The 19,872-nt window shown below is 38.7% G+C and overlaps 3 protein-coding genes across 6 annotated transcripts in view; 1 reads left to right on the forward strand and 2 right to left on the reverse strand.

The window, feature by feature from the left end:
* LOC146565422 (uncharacterized) overlaps nt 1-6,433 on the reverse strand; it is a 31,158-nt gene extending 24,725 nt beyond the window's left edge. For all 3 annotated transcript variants that reach the window (XM_085288557.1, XM_085288558.1, XM_085288559.1), the window contains exons 1-2: nt 6,328-6,433; nt 6,086-6,237 (exon numbers count right to left, since the gene is read on the reverse strand). The gene's annotated coding sequence lies outside the window, so the exon portion shown is untranslated. The remainder of the gene's footprint in view (nt 1-6,085; nt 6,238-6,327) is intronic.
* A 1,734-nt stretch (nt 6,434-8,167) lies between these two features.
* Nucleotides 8,168-12,343, forward strand: LOC146565423 (zinc finger MYM-type protein 1-like). Its single transcript, XM_085288564.1, has 2 exons — nt 8,168-9,319; nt 9,748-12,343. Exon 2 carries the CDS (start codon nt 9,838-9,840, stop codon nt 12,049-12,051), a length of 2,214 nt encoding a protein of 737 aa, XP_085144690.1. The 5' UTR covers nt 8,168-9,319; nt 9,748-9,837; the 3' UTR covers nt 12,052-12,343.
* Nucleotides 12,344-17,730: 5,387 nt separating this feature from the next.
* The window catches only part of slc8a4a (solute carrier family 8 member 4a), a 28,148-nt gene continuing 26,006 nt past the window's right edge, over nt 17,731-19,872 (reverse strand). For both annotated transcript variants that reach the window (XM_085288566.1, XM_085288565.1), the window contains exon 9: nt 17,731-19,541. In XM_085288566.1, the coding sequence (XP_085144692.1) occupies nt 19,162-19,541 (380 nt within the window). In that variant the 3' untranslated portion in view covers nt 17,731-19,161. The remainder of the gene's footprint in view (nt 19,542-19,872) is intronic.

Raw genomic sequence — 19,872 nt, forward strand, 5'->3', positions numbered from 1 at the left:
ATTAATAGGAACAATGGAGCCTAGGGCAGGTTTACATCTGAAACTGTTTTGTGTCTATGCGATGCCACTGCAGTGATTCTCCTGCAGATTTGTGTCATTGGTAAAGTTAGTGAAGCTGCTAAGCAACCTGCATGCTTCACTCTGACCACAGCCTAACTGTAATCCACCAGCCTCCTGTGTATGGTACTGGTGTCAAGCCAGCCTCCAATTCGAGACTTGCAGTCAAGCCAGCCTCCAGTTTGTTTTACGTTCCCTGTGTATTCAAAGTATTACGGGAATGGATGTGGAAACCGGATTTCAAAATAAAAGCCAACTTCGAGTGAATTAACAGATATGTTAAGAACATAATAACATATAATTTAGGCTTTTTTTTTTTACAAACTCTAATGTTAGATCTATATGACACAGCCTTGTACCCTAATTGTGCCCTGTCACTATCAAGGCCATCTTATTTTGGATTTCAAAGTAAAAGCCCTGTGAATCTTCATTTTTGAACTACTCTTTCAATGACTTAATAATGCTCTTAAAAGCAAAAGTCGTATTTCCAAATACTATTTGAACTTTATATCAACACTTTCCAACCACAGTCTTTTTACAGTGATACCATATCAATATCAAGTCATTCTGATTATGCCTTCCAAAATAAAAGCCTTTTTAAATTGTCCATAATTGACCTAACTTTCAGTGATTTCAAAATGCTCTAAAATGGAAATTTCCTGTTTCCACAGGGTAATTCCACTTTAGATCAACAGTATACAGCCCCACAGTGATACCATATCAATGTCAAGTCATTCTGATTTTGCCTTCCAAAGTAAAAGCCTTTTCAAATTGTCCACAATTGACCTAACTTTCAGTGATTTCAAAATGCTCTAAAATGGAAATTTCCTGTTTCCACAGGGTAATTCCACCTTAGATCAACAGTATACAGCCCCACAGTGATACCATATCAATATCAAGTCATTCTGATTATGCCTTCCAAAATAAATGCCCTTTCAAATTGAGCATATACAGCCTACTTTTTTGACGATTTCAAAATGTTCTTAAACAGAATTTTGCTGTTTCCACAGGATAATTTCACTTTAGTTCAACAGTATACAACCTCACGATGATACCATATCAATATCAAGTCATTCTGATTTTGCTTTCAAAAATAAAAGCATTTTCAAACTGCCCATATCTGACTTGATCCTGGAACAATTTCAAAATGCTCTAAAATGGAAAATTCCTGTTTCCACAGAGTAATTCCACCTTAGATCAACAGTATACAGCCCCACAGTGATACCATATCAATATCAAGTCATTCTGATTATGCCTTCCAAAATAAATGCCCTTTCAAATTGAGCATATATACGACCTACTTTTTTAACGATTTCAAAATGTTCTTAAAAAGAATTTTGCTTTTTCCACAGGATAATTTCACTTTAGGTCAACAGTATACAACCTCACGATGTTACCATATCAATATCAAGTCATTCTGATTATGCCTTCCAAAATAAAAGACTTTTCAAATTGCCAAGATACGACCTACTCTTTTAAAGATTTCAAAATGCTCTAAAATGGAAAATTGCTGTTTCCACAGGATAATTTCACTTTAGGTCAACAGTATACAACCTCACGATGTTACCACATCAATATCAAGTCATTCTGATTTTGCTTTCAAAAATAAAAGCATTTTCAAAATGCCCATATCTGACTTGATCCTGGAACAATTTCAAAATGCTCTAAAATGGAAAATTCCTGTTTCCACAGGGTAATTCCACCTTAGATCAACAGTATACAGCCCCACAGTGATACCATATCAATATCAAGTCATTCTGATTATGCCTTCCAAAATAAAAGACTTTTTAAATTGTCCATAATTGACCTAACTTTCAGTGATTTCAAAATGCTCTAAAATGGAAATTTCCTGTTTCCACAGGGTAATTCCACTTTAGATCAACAGTATACAGCCCCACAGTGATACCATATTAATATCAAGTCATTCTGATTTTGCCTTCCAAAGTAAAAGCCTTTTCAAATTGTCCACAATTGACCTAACTTTCAGTGATTTCAAAATGCTCTAAAATGGAAATTTCGTGTTTCCACAGGATAATTCCACTCCAGATCAACAGTATACAGCCCCACAGTGATACCATATTAATATCAAGTCATTCTGATTATGCCCTCCAAAATAAAAGACTTTTCAAATTGCCAAGATACGACCTACTCTTTTAAAGATTTCAAAATGCTCTAAAAGTGAAAATTGCTGTTTCCACAGGATAATTTCACTTTAGGTCAACAGTATACAACCTCACGATGTTACCATATCAATTTCAAGTAATTCTGATTATGCCTTCCAAAATAATGGCCTGTTGAAAATGCCCATAATTTACCTAACTTTCAGTGATTTCAGAATGCTCTAAAAAGGAAGATTTCAGTTTCCACAGGGTAATTCCACTTTAGATCAACAGTATACAACCTCACGATGTTACCATGTCAATTTCAAGTCAGTCTGATTTTGCTTTTCAAAATAAAAGCTTTTTCAATTTCCCCATATATGACTTACTCTTGGAGCGAATTCAAAATGCTCTAAGATGGAAAATTGCTGTTTCCACAGCATAATTCCACTTTAGATCAATAGTATCCAACCCCACAGTGATACCATATCAATATCAAATCAGTCTGATGTTGCCTTCCAAAATAAAAGACTTTTCAAATTGCCGATATACGACCTACTCTTTTAAAGAATTCAGAACGCTCTAAAAATGAAACTTGCTCTTTCCACAGGATGAATCCATGTTAGATCAAAAGTGTACATCCACACCATGGTACTACTTCAATTTCAAGTCATTCTGATTTTGCCTTCCAAAATAATGGCCTGTTGAAAATGCCAATAACTTACCTAACTTTCAGTGATTTCGGAATGCTCTAAAAAGGAAATTTTCTGTTTCCACAGAATAATTTCACTTTAAATCAACAGTATACAACCCCACAGAGATACGATGTTAAGATCAAGTCACTCTGATTTTGCCTTCCAAAATAAAAGTATTTTCAAATTGCCCGTAGACGACCTACTCGTTTAACGATTTCAAAATGCTCTTAAATTGAAAGATGCTGTTTCCACAGGATAATTCCACTTTAGATCAACAGTATCCAACCCGACAGTAAAACCATGTAAATTTCATGTTGGTCTGATTTCACCTTTCAAATTAATGGCCCGTCGAATTTGTCCATATGTGATATACTCTTTCAATTATTTCAGAATGTTTTAAAAATGAAAATTGCTGTTTCAACACATATTGGGTTTTCATTTTGAAAAGCAAAATCAGACTCAATTGATTATGACAGAATTGAATCATAAAGATGATGTAAAAGGAAGCTGAAATTGCCACTAGGTTGTAATAGATAGTACGTTTATATTTTAAGTCTGTGGAAAGATGTCATTCTAAATAAAGAAATTACAAAACAGCTTGCAAACCAACCATGACATCTTTCCACAGACTTAAAATATAAACGTACTATCTATTACAACCTAGTGGCAATTTCAGCTTCCTTTTACATCATCTTTATGATTCAATTCTGTCATAATCAATTGAGTCTGATTTTGCTTTTCAAAATGAAAACCCAATATGTGTTGAAACAGCAATTTTCATTTTTAAAACATTCTGAAATAATTGAAAGAGTATATCACATATGGACAAATTCGACGGGCCATTAATTTGAAAGGTGAAATCAGACCAACATGAAATTTACATGGTTTTACTGTCGGGTTGGATACTGTTGATCTAAAGTGGAATTATCCTGTGGAAACAGCATCTTTCAATTTAAGAGCATTTTGAAATCGTTAAACGAGTAGGTCGTCTACGGGCAATTTGAAAATACTTTTATTTTGGAAGGCAAAATCAGAGTGACTTGATCTTAACATCGTATCTCTGTGGGGTTGTATACTGTTGATTTAAAGTGAAATTATTCTGTGGAAACAGAAAATTTCCTTTTTAGAGCATTCCGAAATCACTGAAAGTTAGGTAAGTTATTGGCATTTTCAACAGGCCATTATTTTGGAAGGCAAAATCAGAATGACTTGAAATTGAAGTAGTACCATGGTGTGGATGTACACTTTTGATCTAACATGGATTCATCCTGTGGAAAGAGCAAGTTTCATTTTTAGAGCGTTCTGAATTCTTTAAAAGAGTAGGTCGTATATTGGCAATTTGAAAAGTCTTTTATTTTGGAAGGCAACATCAGACTGATTTGATATTGATATGGTATCACTGTGGGGTTGGATACTGTTGATCTAAGGTGGAATTACCCTGTGGAAACAGGAATTTTCCTTTTTAGAGCATTTTGAAATCACTGAAAGTTAGGTCAATTATGGACAATTTGAAAAGGCTTTTATTTTTGAGAGCAAAATCAGAATGACTTGATATTGATATGGTATCACTGTGGGGCTGTATACTGTTGATCTAAAGTGGAATTACCCTGTGGAAACAGGAATGTGCCATTTTAGAGCATTTTGAAATTGTTCCAGGAGCAACTCAGATATGGGCAATTTGAAAATGCTTTTATTTTTTAAAGCAATATCAGAATGTTTTGATATTGATATGGTAACATCGTGAGGTTGTATACTGTTGATCTGGAGTGGAATTACCCTGTGGAAACAGGAAATTTCCATTTTAAAACATTTTGAAATCACTGAAAGTTAGGTCAATTATGGACAATTTAAAAAGGCTTTTATTTTGGAAGGCATAATCAGAATGACTTGATATTGATATGGTATCACTGTGGGGCTGTATACTGTTGATCTAAGGTGGAATTACCCTGTGGAAACAAGAATTTTTCATTTTAGAGCATTTTGAATCGTTAGAAGATTAAGTCAATTATGGACAATTTCAAAGGGCCATTACCATGAAAGGCAAAATCAGACTGACTTGATATTGATATGGTATCACTGTAAAAAGACTGTGGTTGGAAAGTGTTGATATAAAGTTCAAATAGTATTTGGAAATACGACTTTTGCTTTTAAGAGCATTATTAAGTCATTGAAAGAGTAGTTCAAAAATGAAGATTCACAGGGCTTTTACTTTGAAATCCAAAATAAGATGGCCTTGATAGTGACAGGGCACAATTAGGGTACAAGGCTGTGTCATATAGATCTAACATTAGAGTTTGTAAAAAAAAAAAAAAAAGCCTAAATTATATGTTATTATGTTCTTAACATATCTGTTAATTCACTCGAAGTTGGCTTTTATTTTGAAATCCGGTTTCCACATCCATTCCCGTAATACTTTGAATACACAGGGAACGTAAAACAAACTGGAGGCTGGCTTGACTGCAAGTCTCGAATTGGAGGCTGGCTTGACACAAGTTGTATGGTGGAGGTACAGGTCATCAGTCACTTACATAGGCTGGCATATTTATGTGTGTCTGCACCTTCATCTCTCTGTAAATGGCATCAAAATCTCTGGATCCTGCTATTTAAAACAACAAGCTCTCCTCATCTCATCAGCACCACTACAAGCGAAAATAAACAGTCGCATTCTTCCTCTGCACTCATGTTTACTAAAGGCCAGTAATTGCCAATCTTTTACTTGCTGTTTGTGCAGTCGGTAGATGGCGCACCGTCTAATTTCTCCGTATTTTAATCGCATCACCGTGGCACGGTCTTTTAACCTTTACTATGACGAGAAATGAAGCTAATGCGGGCCCGGGCCAGCAGGCCTGTACCTTCACTTCCTGCCTCTGATGTAGCGTGGACGTGCATAATTAAGAGTTCACGTGTCGTTCTTTGCTTAGCCCCTCCACGGGGCTGCAGTTATTTATCACAATAAATGGCACACGCCGCTTATCACTGCAAACACAGATGACTGATGGCATCCGGCAGCCAGCGCTGAAATGCACGATCATGCTTTGCCTTCTACTTCTTGTTTCTCTCTCTTGCATTCACATGACTGCACAATGACGGCGTTCAGGAGCAGATCTGTGCTGTGAGATAAACCGTTTGAAAGCAGATGCTGATGGGGGACTATCACAGGCTGCAGGCCGACCGGACCGTGCACTACGACGACTTACTTAATAATAAATTTAAATAAAAGATAACATCACTTACATCAAGAGTGGCAGTCCCGTAGTGTTTTCATCATTTATGCGCAGCGGAATGAGAGCTCCTCATGTCTGCAGTGGCCCGAATAGCACGACCCGATGTGTTGGTATGATCCAGCTGTGTAACACCTTCCCCTGCCTGCTCGTTTGTAGGTGAAGCTTATTAGAAAAAGGAAAATCACAAATAAGAATAATTTCTTTTAAAAAAAACTGCTTTGACTAGACGATGCACAGCTCTGCCGGACTCACAGTAAACAGATAAATTAGGAAATGTCATCAGGGGTGCTTGGCTAACTCAGCTGGCGTCACGTCTGAGCGTGTGTCACTCTGAGCTGCGAAGCGTGTGTGAGGAGACAGTGACGGGGGAGGAGGGCTCTATTGTCTCTACTGCGGATGACATCATCCCAAACCAATGGCTACACGCACGAGAGGAAGGACTCAGGGGCGAGCACGCAGCACGTGCGGGCTGGAGGAGGAGGACGTGAAAAAGTGAGGGGATAATGTAAAGCTGGTGGTGTGCAGTACTGCGAATTTTGGTATCGATCGGATACCAAGTAGTGCCGATACCAATACCGTTACCGATACTTTTGGAGACCTGGAACGTAAATGTCCCTGTCTTTACGGCACTTTGGGTCCACTTCTGTCATTTAAGTTATAAGCTATAAATTAAACAGAAGGACAGACAACACAAAAAGCCACAGAGATATTGCATTTTTGAGGTATATTTTTTCATTAAAAAAATGTAACACAATTCAGTGGGCTACATACTGAACTTAAGAGGATAGAAACAAAGTATCAATGCTATCTATAGTATCGGTCTGATACCAGTACCAGCACTGATGGCTTTTTTGATTGATTTGCCCACTTCTACGTGGAACTCTCTCCAATCAAAACATTTCCCACAATAATTCATTAATTAAGTGATTAAAAATAAAATAAAATCAAAATGAAATGAAATAAATACGTAAAAGCTACATCTGTTTCTTTTGGCAGAGCTGATTACAGGTTTAAGATGAAGACTAAAAATGTTTTCTAGCTCCTGAATGTTGCATATTTTATTCAGAATTTGTTCTTTAGCAGATTTTGTCCTGAAACTGGCAGCACAGGCTCTGTACAGTATATATCCCAAGCTCAGGTTTGAGGGTTGTGCAGTACTGTATAGCCTATTTGCGATTCCCAGGACTGCACCCTTCTGTTTCAAATGTCAAAGTTTGTTTATAAAACGTATAAATTGAACTAATAATAATTAAAAAACAATAAAGACAATTATAAAGAACTACAGTAAGCACAATAAAGGAAATAGAATAGAAATATATATATGACAAAAAAAAAGTTTACAGAGACTGAGACCTCTGATGTGCCTGGAATCTGCTGGAGCCAACTCTCCAGTTTCAGGGTTACAGCTCCTAATGCTCCTGTTACCACTGGGAGCTCTCTTTGCAACCATTTGGCCACACTCATCCAGACCGAATGACATCCTGATGTCCTCGCTGTATATCCTGGTGAGGTGGATCAGTGACTTGATGTCTCGCTCAATCCTGGCATACAGCTTGATATCATCCATTTACAGGAGGTGGCTGATGGCCGCTCGATTCCTGAATCTATGCCTGTATCCGCTCTTAGCGATGAGCTGGCTGCAGCGGTTTCACTTTAACTTGCCATTTTTGACCTCCATCATCCTGAATCACTAGAATGATATAGAGAAACAAACAATAAATCCAGATGTTTGGCTCAAAAGGTAGTTTGAACAGGTCATTGTGTCAATAGTCATAATTTACGCCAGCAGTTATGCATTATTTTCTGATATTCTAGTCTTTGGGCTTCAATAAGATGATTGTGGAGAAACAGCTATTTGGATTCCAACTATTGTTGCTACCACAGTTATTATCAGAATGTTCAGCCTCCAGTGAAATGTATGCTTTCAGAGAAAGTACAGTGAAAGCACTTCACATATCTGCAATAACGAGGACCTTTTAAGTTCAGACAAAATGTAAATATTCACCTTTTCCACAACCTTCTGTCTGTCCTTTGCTTTTTTCTTGCACACTGTTTCCTATCTGTCATGGTGCAGGGTTTGGGTCATGGGAGTTGGGGTTTAAAGATTCTTCATCTCTGTTAATGTGTTCTGTGTGGCCTCACTTCTGTTCTTGTTAGCTTGGGTTTCTCTTTCATTTCTGTTTGATCTCTAACATTTTGTGCTTTTATAGTTCTGGTGAGTGTGATTATTTACCCGTTTAGCGGCCTTTCGTTTTGTGATATCTCTGAGTCTCTTTTTAGTTTTTTTTTTTACTAGTGATGAGTTCAGTTTTTGTGATATCTTGTACTCTGGTTCACATCTCGTTTATTAGTGTTATTATTTGTAGCAGTCTCCCCATTGTTTCTATTTGTGCCTCCCTCTGTCTCCTCTTGCGCTTATGCATTGATCCCTTTGTACCATATTCTTGTTAGTGTTAGTATTCAGGTTGTTATGTCCTGATTTTCTTTTCTGTCCTGAACAGTGGCGTCGTTAGGCCTATTTTAGGGGTGCTGAAGCCTCCCTAAAATATTCTTAAGCCCCCCTAAATAATTTGGTGGGGTTTTTTTGGGGGTTTTGTTTTTTTTTAACTTATTCGATTTTTTTTTTACAGAACTTGCAGACAAATTCAATATAAAGATGCAGGAATATGAGTTTAAAGAAATAATAATATAAACCTGTCGCTATTCACACAAATATGATCATAACTCGGTTGGTCCCTTTCGCTTTACATTGTTAAGGTAGCGTCAGTGCTTCGTTATCCAATCCGTTCCAGTTGTTCACAGGGGACATCCACATGACTGAAAATCCAGTCCTCGTTTTCACTGCTACTTTACACTCCGCTCGTATACACCTGCAGAAACACTAGCGTGCATGTGGCAAACGGCAAGAAATCATGGATATACTCAAGTTTTTCAAGAAAGTAAGTCTTCATCACTGGCTGGTAGTAACAATTAGTTAGCTCCAGCTAACAGCAGAGAGTCCCATGTAAATAATGAACCAGGTGCTCCCCATTTTGTAAATAAAAACCTGGCTAGCGCACTAAGTTAAATTGTTAGCATAATTTTAATTTCTGTCACTCGTTTTAGCTCTGAAAAATCCAGCTGAGCTCATTCAGGTATGGTTATCATCAGTGGAAATAATAATAATCACTCCATCCCCATTAACCTGTAGGAGTCAGGGCAGAGGAGCACAGAGAGGCAGAGGGGAGAGACGTCTGCTGGAGAGGTGAGTCAAAGGATGGAGTCATTTGTGATGGAGACAGTCTGATTAGAATTTTATGGGACTCAATATGGATATGAAATATGAAACATTTCAGTCACGGTACAACATATAAGACCTGTTTAACTTGAGCTTTTATTTAGGAGAGTCAAGGTTAGAAAGTGGAGAGAGCAAAGAGAGAGAGATATATATAAGTCAAATTAGCCTGACTCACATATTTTTGAGGGTTCTATTTTAATATTACTTCAATTCAAGTAATTTAGTAATATTTTTCAGGGCTTTAAATTGCAACCATTTTAGTCACATGCGTGCTCAAAATATAATGTTTGTAACTTCAAAATATTTGGGAGCAACAAATTACTGTGGAGCGGGAGCAGAAGTCATGATATTAGCAATTTACATTACAATTCAGTATGTTTTAATGTATCTTGAAGGGTGAGGCAGAAGGAGTGGCTGAGGGAGAAAAAGGTCAACAGGCAAGTTCAAGTCAGAGAGAGCAAGGAGAGACAGAGGAGCTGCAGCAAATGGATCGAGAGGCAGAGGAAGATCAAGTTATTACAGAGAGAGGAGAGCAAACAGGCCAAGAGAGGGAAAATGATGAAGCAGCTGCAGCAACTCATTCTACTACAGGGTTTGATTTAGGTGACAAAGACACAGGGCCCAGACAGGTGAAGCTGAAGAGCTATCCACATGATACGTTTGGTACACAGAAGCGAGCATTTAACCACAGCTGGTTTGAAAAGCACAACTGGTTAGAATATTCAGTCAACCAGAGTGCAGCTTTCTGCTTCCCATGTAGAGTGTTTGGCAAAAACATCAAACATGATAGTTTGGTCAGTAACGGTTGCAAGAACTGGAAGAAAGCTTTAGTCATCTTTGGCAAGCATGAGATGGCACAAACACATAAGGACAGTGTTGTTACATGGAAAAGCTACCAGGGAACTAGCAAACAGGGAAACGTTGCACAGATGATAGCAACTGCAAATGTGAGTGAGATAGTCGAAAGAAGAGAGTATCTCAGACGAATTGTTGCAGTCACCTCTATGTTAGGGAGACAGGGACTCCCTTTTCGTGGCCATGATGAAGGTGAAGACAGCCCAAACAGAGGGAATTTTCTTGCATGCATGGAGCTTTTGAAGGAGTTTGATCCTTTTCTTCAAAAACATAATCCCCCATCAAATGCACAGTATATCTCACCAACATCCCAGAATGACATGATTGACTGTTGTGCCCAGGAAGTTACTAGTGTCATTGTATCTGAAATGACAAAGTCTAAAGTCTATTCCATCATGGTGGATGAGGCAAGGGATAAAAAGGCAGAGCAGTTAGCTGTTTGTGTCAGGTACGTGTCAGAGGGGGCAGTGAAGGAGCGTTTCCTTGCACTTGCAGAGATAAAATCATTTGATGCCCAGTCCATTGCAAATGAGATTCAGCAGCAGATCCAAAACTATGGTCTTGCAGAGCTTAAGTGTGTAGCACAAACATATGATGGTGCAGCCGTTATGAGTGGCTCCACTGGAGGTGTACAAGCACATTTTAGAAGGCTTCATCCTGAGGCTATCTATGTGCATTGTTATGCTCATCAACTCAACCTGGTTTTGTGCAATACTTGCAAGGCTGTCCCAGAGGCTGTGGAGCTTTTCAGCTTGTTGGAGTGTGTGTATTCTTTCTTCAGCACCTCCCTAGTCAATCATCATAAGTTCATGGAGACTCAGGCAAAGCTTGGATTGACAAAAACTGAGCTTGTGCAACTTTCAAACACTCGCTGGGCATGTCAGTTGCGATCAATCAGTGCAGTTCTTGAGACATTGCCTGCCATTTTGGAGTGCCTATCTGCAATTGGATCCCCCATAGCTGTTGGTCTCAGAGCAAAGCTCTACAAGTTCTCAGCAGTCTATGCACTACTGATGTTTCAGTCGATTCTGTCTGTAACCGAAGGACTCCACAAATTCCTGCAGAAAGAGACTTTAGACCTGGCAGAAGCTTTTATCTGCAAACAAGCTGTGTGTGACACACTTAAGGGCAAACACTCAGATGCATTTGCTACAGAGCTGTATGAGAAAACCAAGGCCCTGTGTAACACCCACAGTATCCCTGAAACAGGTGCCAAGACAAGGCACAAACAGAGGAAAATGGAGGATTTTGTCCTGGAGGCAACTGTGGGTTCACGCACTGAATTGAACAACTCAGACACATTGAAAAGAGAGTTACTTTTCCCTTGTGTGGATCGGATGGTTGGCGAGCTTGATCAAAGATTTTGCAGTGTAGATGCAGGGCTGCTAAAAGGCGTCCAGGCATGCAGTCCTAAATCTGAGAACTTCTTGAGTGAACCACACTTGAATGAACTTGCAAAGCACTACAGACTTGACCTGAAAAAAGAGGAGGTTCTGGTGGCCAGAAACTTTCTTACCCGGAAAACAGAGGCTGGATGTCCACCCAAAAATATGTTGTCTGTGTACAACCTCCTTGATTCAGACATGTTTCCCTCTCTGAAGGCAACCATCCAAGTTGCCCTAACAGTGCCTGTCAGCAGCTGCTCGTGCGAACGGTCCTTTAGTGCACTGCGTCGGCTGCACTCCTGGCTGCGTCAAACAATGGGTCAGAAAAGACTTCACAGTCTTGCAGTCATGTCTATTGAAAAAGACACGCTTCAGCATCTGAGTCACAACAGAGTGATTGACCGATTTGCCACTCTTAAAAACAGACGTCATTCTTTGATGCTTCCACCCACCAAGTAACTGGTGATTGCAGCCAGAAAAATGTACTTTTTTATTTTCAGTTTTTTTCTTGTTATTGATGCAGCAAACACATTTCCTCTGTTTTTTTGTTGTACTGTATTATAAAGCAGACTGAAATAAAACAATAGATCTATTGGTGGCCTAGGATGTTTAATCTGTCCAAAAAAGTAGGAAAACAATTTCTCAGTCTTTGTTTTCTGTTTGTGAAATTTTGTGCTCATTCACTACGTTCGTTCATGTCGTGTGCATCTCTTGGGGGCTAAGCCCCCCCTGTCCTTAAAACCTAGTGACGCCCCTGGTCCTGAATTAGTTTTACTTCCCCATCTGCCTTTTCCTGATTTACTGATTGCTCATACCCATGTCTCCTCACTCCCCCGTTTGTCATCCCCAATCAAATTACAATATTGTTACAGTCTTGCTTTTTTCATCACCTTTGTTAATTTTGTACCTTTTTGTATCAACCAATAGAGGCTCACTTTGTTTTCTCATGCCTCAGCCTCATGCTGAGTATGTAATATAAATAAATTAGATTTGATAGTTACATTTGATCTGATCAGCAACAAACGAATAAATAAAAAGAAAACATTAATCCAGTCCAATAGCTAACTGACAAATTACATTATCACCCATTATGCATTTCATTAAAAACTTATAAAGTCTGTCAAATATGCATGATTGGTTGTTTTTCTCTGTAGGTTTGATTTGAAGTATCGTAAAAATAAAAATTTAAATCTGCACTCCCGCTCACACACCATTAGCTATGTCAGTATGATATTTTTGATCTCAGCTTGAACAGAGGGAAGCCAGATTTCTTTCTTCGGGAGGAAGGGAGATGATTGACATGCGTGTCGTGCTGATTAGGAAATGATCTTCTCTTTGTGTGAAATCATGAAGTAGAATGTAGCCACAAGCTAATTTTAACATTTTAAGCAGTGTAGGCTGCTGAGACACACTGAAAATGGAGACATTTAGATGTTGCGGAAGCGGCACTCACTCTTTAAAATGAACTGACTTTTACGTGTTTCTCACTTTGGCTGGGATCTGGGTCCACCGGCTCCTATTACTCTTGTTTTTAACATATCTGGGAGTAGAACAGCCTGTAGCTATGACACACTTGACCTATGTTGTTTGTTTACACATAGCATCACATTTACTATAATTTTCAGCTATTAGTTTTGCCAAACATGTATTTGCCACAAACTGTATCCTAATCAACACACACTTGTCTTCCTGTGCTTCTTTGAAGCCTTGGAGTAAAAAATAAAAACCCTGAGGGTTGATTGGCCCACCTCAACCTAATCTCTGTATTGACACTTCTGCAGCAGAATTATCACTGGAGCAATACAAAAGCATTACACTGTCTGTCTGATGTTATCTTCACTCATGCTGTGCATTTCTGCAGTGATTCCCAAAACACAATCGGTCTGTGCTTCTCCAAAATGATACTAATTGCTGAGAGATTGATCTCACCCTGCCAGCACTAGAGTCGCTTCACATAGCTGACTTAATTCAGGCCCATTCAGGGCTATCACTGTAACAGCATGGGCCACACAATAGTTTACATCCTACTGGATGAGTGAGGGTGATCTTTTTCCCCCCCTTGCTGCATGTGGTTATATAATGATGAGTAAATCTTATAATGTGAATTATCAAGTTTTGCAGGTGCAATGTAAATTAGATAATGTGTCTATTTCTAATGTGTCAACTAAACGCTGCAGGAAGCCCCGTAAGGTATAACAATAAAATAGCGCAGGAGGTTTCAGTTCCACCTGCAGTACCTGTTAGGAGGAAATGTATCTGGCTGTGCGGAGTTTCTTTGTGAATTTGTTGATGATGAAACCGTCAGGATCTTGTCTTAACCTTGAAGGAACAAGTTGATCATGTTTATACGCTCTTACTGAGAGTCTGATGTGAAGATTGATGGCATAATTAGTTCCTGCCGGCAGCTCGTTGGCTTAGTTTAGCACAGACACTGGAAATATGTGGGTTTCGCTCCATCCAGAGGAAACAAAATCTTCCTACCTGTTCTTGTTAAAGTCTTGGCCAGAAAGCAAAAATGGCAAACTGTTCTTTTAATAAGGTGTGTCTCGGCCCAGTCCACCGAAAGGCTTACGCACCAAACCCTCCAAAGACTGCTATAAAATTTGTGTTTTTAGCAGCAGTGTTTAAGAATTTGGGTTTATACAGGTTCAAAATGGTGTGAATAGAAACGGGACAGTGCTTTGTGACGCTACCTTGACAGCATAAAAAAATGCGTCTAGCTGTCGTCAGTTCGGGACTATTTATTTTGCATTTTTTACTTTCTGCACAGCCAAAGGAACTTGAGGGACCGAGAGTCTGATCTTCTCCCATGCTCTTTCCTTTAAAGACAGGAAATTTTCTCAATTTTGTCAAAACATAGAAATGTAATAAAAAAGGATCATCAAAAAAACCCAAACTGCAGAGTAATAAAGCACACACTGCTTCACGTTGCTTGCTGCAAAATATACTTGAAGTAGCTAAAATTTATATGAAAGGGTTAAAATAAGCCCCTAATGGGCCATGTATGTATTTGACACACTTTGTGTGAGTTTTTGAGGCTTATATCATCAGAGTGTTTCCCTCCTGTAAAATCTAAATAAATTGCATTGCATTTTTAAGCAATAAATTGCCCAAAAAAGCGAGATAGCAAATATGATACAAATTAAACTCATATCTGCCAATTTATATTTCGGTGTCTTTTTGAAAAAAATGTCAGAAGATTCAATAAACATTCCATTTTCAAAAGATTTGAATTTTCTGGCAATTAATTCAGGGTTCAGGCTTTAAAGGGATAAAAGGGTCTGAGAGTCGTCGTTCACTTCATTTGTTGACAACGGGACAGCCTTAAGGTATGGAAAGTGCAGGAATAAACTAGAGGGGGTGATATGAGGAATTAAAAAAATTTTTTTTTAACTATTGGGAGTGTTTGAGGAGAGCAGTACAGTGGTGTGGTGGTTAGTTCTGTTGCCTCACGGGAAGAAAGTCCTGGGTCTGAATCCACCATCAAACCGGAGCTTTTCTGTGTGGAGTTTCCATGTTCTTCCCACAGTCCAAAGACATGCAGTTAGTGTGGTTAGGTTCACTGGCCATTTTAAATTCTTTGTAGGCTTGAATGACTGTCTGTTTCTCTGTGTTAGCCCTGCAACAAAGCAACCTGTCCATGGTGTACCCTGCCTCTCGCCCAATGACAGCGGGGAACAAGAATTGGATAAGCAGAATGGATGATTGTTGGACACATAAGCTAAGAACCGCTGTCCAAGGAAATTAAAATGTGGACGCCTTAGTTTCCAAAACTTATTTTTTGACCACAGGGTAGTTGTAACACAGACACTGTCTCCCATTGAATTTGTTTGAACTTGTTAGCAAACAGCTTCCTACTCACACAACCAGAGGACAGAAAATTATTAGCACCATTACTTTCATGTTATTTGCCACCTGGTGTCCTGTTATTCCTGGGTTTAAGCTCCTCAAACTCCTGGGGGAAACATCTGTCTCTTTAGCTACTGAATGCTTCGCTATGTTCATATATCCACGTCTTTAATTCCGTGCTGCTGCTACTACTGCACACTTTTTAAAAACCTTTTCCTGTACCTGCTTATTTAGACAGCTAGCACATATCCAGCAAGCTTTTAGCATCAAGCGTATGTATGTATGTATGTATGTATGTATGCATATTAAGTCAGTCACTCATTTTCTATTCAATAATGCTAGACCCATCCAATATAAATCAAATGAATGCCATTCTGCAACATTCTCCTTCTGACATTCCTGTTTTAGGTCTTCTTTCGAAATTGCTCTCAGTGCTATTGCAGGGCTGATCCTGGTGAACAACCTGGGGAGGGGGGATCAAAAGAACGTGATGTTCTGCATGTCTCGTCAGCTCCCAAGCATTCCCATTCAAAACTGTTTCAGACCGCAGCCCTTCAACATATACGGCACCTTGTACCTTCAATGCAGAACGTGCCAGAGAGTTGACAGAGCGTGGGACTCCTTTTCTATAATTCAAAGGAATGAATTTTGCCAGAAAATGAAAAATTAATTCCTTTGAGTTATAAAGCAGAGCACTAGCACTCACATTTTACAGTTACAAAAGTGTGAAAAGTGGAATGTATGCGCCTACAAGAAATGATAATATTCTCCTTTTACCTCAGCAGGGGCTCGTTTCCCAGTTAATGTGTTTGCAATTAGTACATTCTTCTGCCTGCAATAAAAAAACAGTTATTAAGACACAGCATATGCTGCAGCGAGGGAAAATGATGAAATTATTCTCCATTTTTCCTCTCTTTGAAATGATTTTCTGTTTTTGCTGCTGCTATTTATCAGGCAATTATCAACATGATGAAACCTAAATCACTTTTAAAATGCGCCTAACCTGTCAGACACTACATTCTCTCATATTTATTTGCCACCTTCCAGGAATCTGCCGACATTTGTGAGTCTTTATATTGATGCTTTGATTTTTACTGTTATACTGAGGCTATAATAGTTATTCTCTCATTGATAAATTCAGGAATTGCAGTGAAAAAGTAGTTAGACATGCACAGTAGGACGTCAACAATGCCAAACAGGCCAGTCATGTACTTGCAGACTGTGTCCCGACATGTAGTTTAGCACATATGAAAAACATGCAGGGGCCTTTTTAAAATTGATGCTAACTGGAAAGTTCTGAATACATCTACGCTCATTGTCTAAAGGTAATGTCTTAAAGTTATAGTGTGTAAAATCTCACCACCATATTTTAGTCAATTGTAGATTGCTGTCAACTGAGTTCTGTTGGCGGCCTCTGTAGGACAAACAATTCATCTGTAGTGAGTGTAGCTTCTCAATATGCTGGGTGTCCACATGTATTTACTCTGGAGGAAGCTGCAAAAATCTGGAAAAAAAAGTTTCAATATGAGTTGATGAGTCAATGAAACTGACCAATAACAACCACACTAAGGTGAGTTGAAGATATTCTGTGCTTTTCTGTTGGTAAACACTGTTGTTTATGCCGCTGTTAGCTGCTGTTAGTTGGCATCAGTAAAACATTGTAAAACACAGTAAAACACCAAACATTGTTGGACTTGGACACTTAGTGAATAAACTGTCATACAATGTAAGAATATAATTATACTGTTTATCAGATTCAAAGCGTGATTTTTAGGAACCTAACATTAGCTGGCATCATGTTAGCTTATAACCATTTGTTGTTGTTTGGTTTGTTCTTGTTGTCAGCTGTCCAGAGAAAGGATGGTTATATGTTTAATCTGTTGACAATATCAGGAATAAATAAGCATGTTTGTGCATGGTTTCATGTTTTAAAGCCCTCACTTTAGTTCAGGAGATGAAGCTAGAAGTCAGGAATGATTATTTTTTCCAGATGCTAGCTGTCTTGTCTTTCTTATTTGCATTTTTGCTTTAAATGGTGATAGACTCCACTTCTCCGATGATAAAACACAGGTGTCATCCCTCATAATTGGAGCCTGACTGTACAGACATGAATTAAAATTTCTCTCCACAGCACATGAATGCCTTTACTTTAGCATGCTAACTCTTTGGCTAGTCTCTAGCTGACTGTACTTTTAACTTTATTAAGAGTAGTTTGTGAGAGTCATTGACGACCTGGTTTGTATAATCTAAACCATCGTTCAAAAAGTTAAATTAAGATGACAAGGCGTCTAACGGCATAATAAATGAGCAACATTTATTTCCACTTTTTTTATACATTAAACGTGCATATCAATAAAACTAAAATCGATCATATAAATACCTCTACTATTATAGTGTTACAATAAATATGGCTCTACAGATTCTAGGTTAAATAAAAAACAGATTTCAGTATCAACTGCGGTGCAACACAAGGAGACACTCTCGGGACACACTGTACATGTCTTCTCTTTTAGCACATTTTCCATGTCAAATGATGGACTTGTTTGGTGATTGCGATATGATACAGTGTACTCCACTCTCATTTAAAAGAGCCCGTTTGCTCTCTGCTGTGCTTTTCCTAAAAGAGATATTGTTGAATAATGTTCACAGTGTCAGCATGACAGATAAGAAAACTGCAGTCCTTTTAATATCCATATTCAAATTCTGTTTCTCTTCTGTTACCAACAAACCACCCCGTACCATTTTGTGGAGTCAAAATGGAGACAGTGCCATGCTTTTTGACAATTTGTGCTGGAGTGCAAAGGAGCACACACTCACCACCTACACACACGCATACACAAAAATCATAAATGTGCTTAAAGTATTTGTACAATTAAAAGCAGGCACTCTGCTCCAGGTTGGCTTAAAAAAAAGGCTATTTTTCCAAAAAAATCTTGGCTATGTCAAACATGACAGTGCACCAGGCAGTGAATAGAGTATGATACAGCTGTGATTCACATGTACACAAACACATCAACACATCAACACCCATGTCAAAATATTACATACGGTACTTTAAAATATATTACTAAGAAACTGTTGTTATCTGATAACGTGCAAAACTAAGCACACCTTTCACAACACTCTCACGCACAATGTTCATCTTTTACATGATATACAATGAATAATTGTACAGACTAAGTAATAAATATCATCTCACAAATATGTTTTACTGGTCACTTCTGTCTTCCACTTAATGTAAATGCCAAGTACTATGTAATGCCGTCCCATGCACCATCTTTAAGTTTCCGCTATATAACAAAGGCCAAAAAGGAGAATTCTTCTAGACGTTTTCTTCAATCTTGTGCTTTCTTAACATCTACAAACAGAGAGAGAAAGGATCCAATGCCAAAAGCTGTCTGTATGCATCAAGTGGCAGAATATAATTTATGGTGATAGAAATGATTAGATAAATGTGTCATGTGATATAATATTTCAAAAAAGGAATAAAGTCAAGAGAGCTTCATTTTCAGTGGCTAAAGCTATCCTTCACAGCATAGGTGGGAGCAAAGTACCAAAGTCCAAAGAATCAGAGTCAGTCAGATACTGTGCCGTATTAATAATAACTAATGATACAAATAGTTATAAACCTTTGTGAAAATAGACAAAAACGGAGAGAAAACACGTTCAGTAAATTGTAAAAACAAGGAAAGGGCTTGTGTCTGTGCCTTTCCCTCTGTCTCAGAAGCCAGGCACGTGGCAGTACGCCTCCAAGGAGGACAACAGGATGTAGATGAACCAGAGAGAGAGGAAGAGGAAGAAGGTGAGAAGCTTGGCTGTCCGTGGGCCACCGAGCTCTCCTCCAGACACGGTGGGACGTCGGCGGTAGAGCAGCACCAGCACGCACACCAGCGCCATGATGGTGAAGAGGGTGACGGAGAAGGCCAGGGACCCCGGGTTCACTTTGAACACCTTGCCTTTGGTGTACCAGTAAACTGCTGCAATGGTCCACGCCACTCCGATGCCTAAGAACACGTTGACCGCATTGCTGCCCGTCACATTTCCAATAGAGGCGTCAGCATATTGATCCTGGATGGCAGCCACCTTACTTGCAAAAGTGTCTGTAAAAGAGAGAGAAATAGGCAAATATATATAAGTAATCAGTAATGTGCACAGACTGAGTACAGGTGCCACAAACACCAGGGACTGTACAATAAGCACTACATGTATTTAAGGAAATTCAAGCCTTAATTTAGGAAGTACCGCCATTATTATACTGTATATAGTTTCCCAATTTCAAAGGCTCAAAAATAATTGACTTACAAGTAATTTCATGGCCAGATGAGGCATATTTACCAAATTAAGCCATTAAAGATCTGGAGTTGATTTAGTAGTTGTGACTGGAACTCTTAGCATGTAAGTCCAAAGTGTCCGTGCAAGTGCAACGAGGCC

The sequence above is a fragment of the Mchenga conophoros genome, linkage group LG10 (genome assembly GCF_057382185.1).
Source record: "Mchenga conophoros isolate Kocher_MC1m ecotype Shallow Benthic linkage group LG10, M_conophoros_male_GT1.1, whole genome shotgun sequence".
NCBI classification, from domain to species: domain Eukaryota; kingdom Metazoa; phylum Chordata; class Actinopteri; order Cichliformes; family Cichlidae; genus Mchenga; species Mchenga conophoros.

What these genes read in the sequence shown, in the direction of transcription:
- LOC146565423 (XM_085288564.1), top strand. Translation starts at nt 9,838, where the DNA reads ATGGATCGAGAGGCAGAGGAAGATCAAGTTATTACAGAGAGAGGAGAG.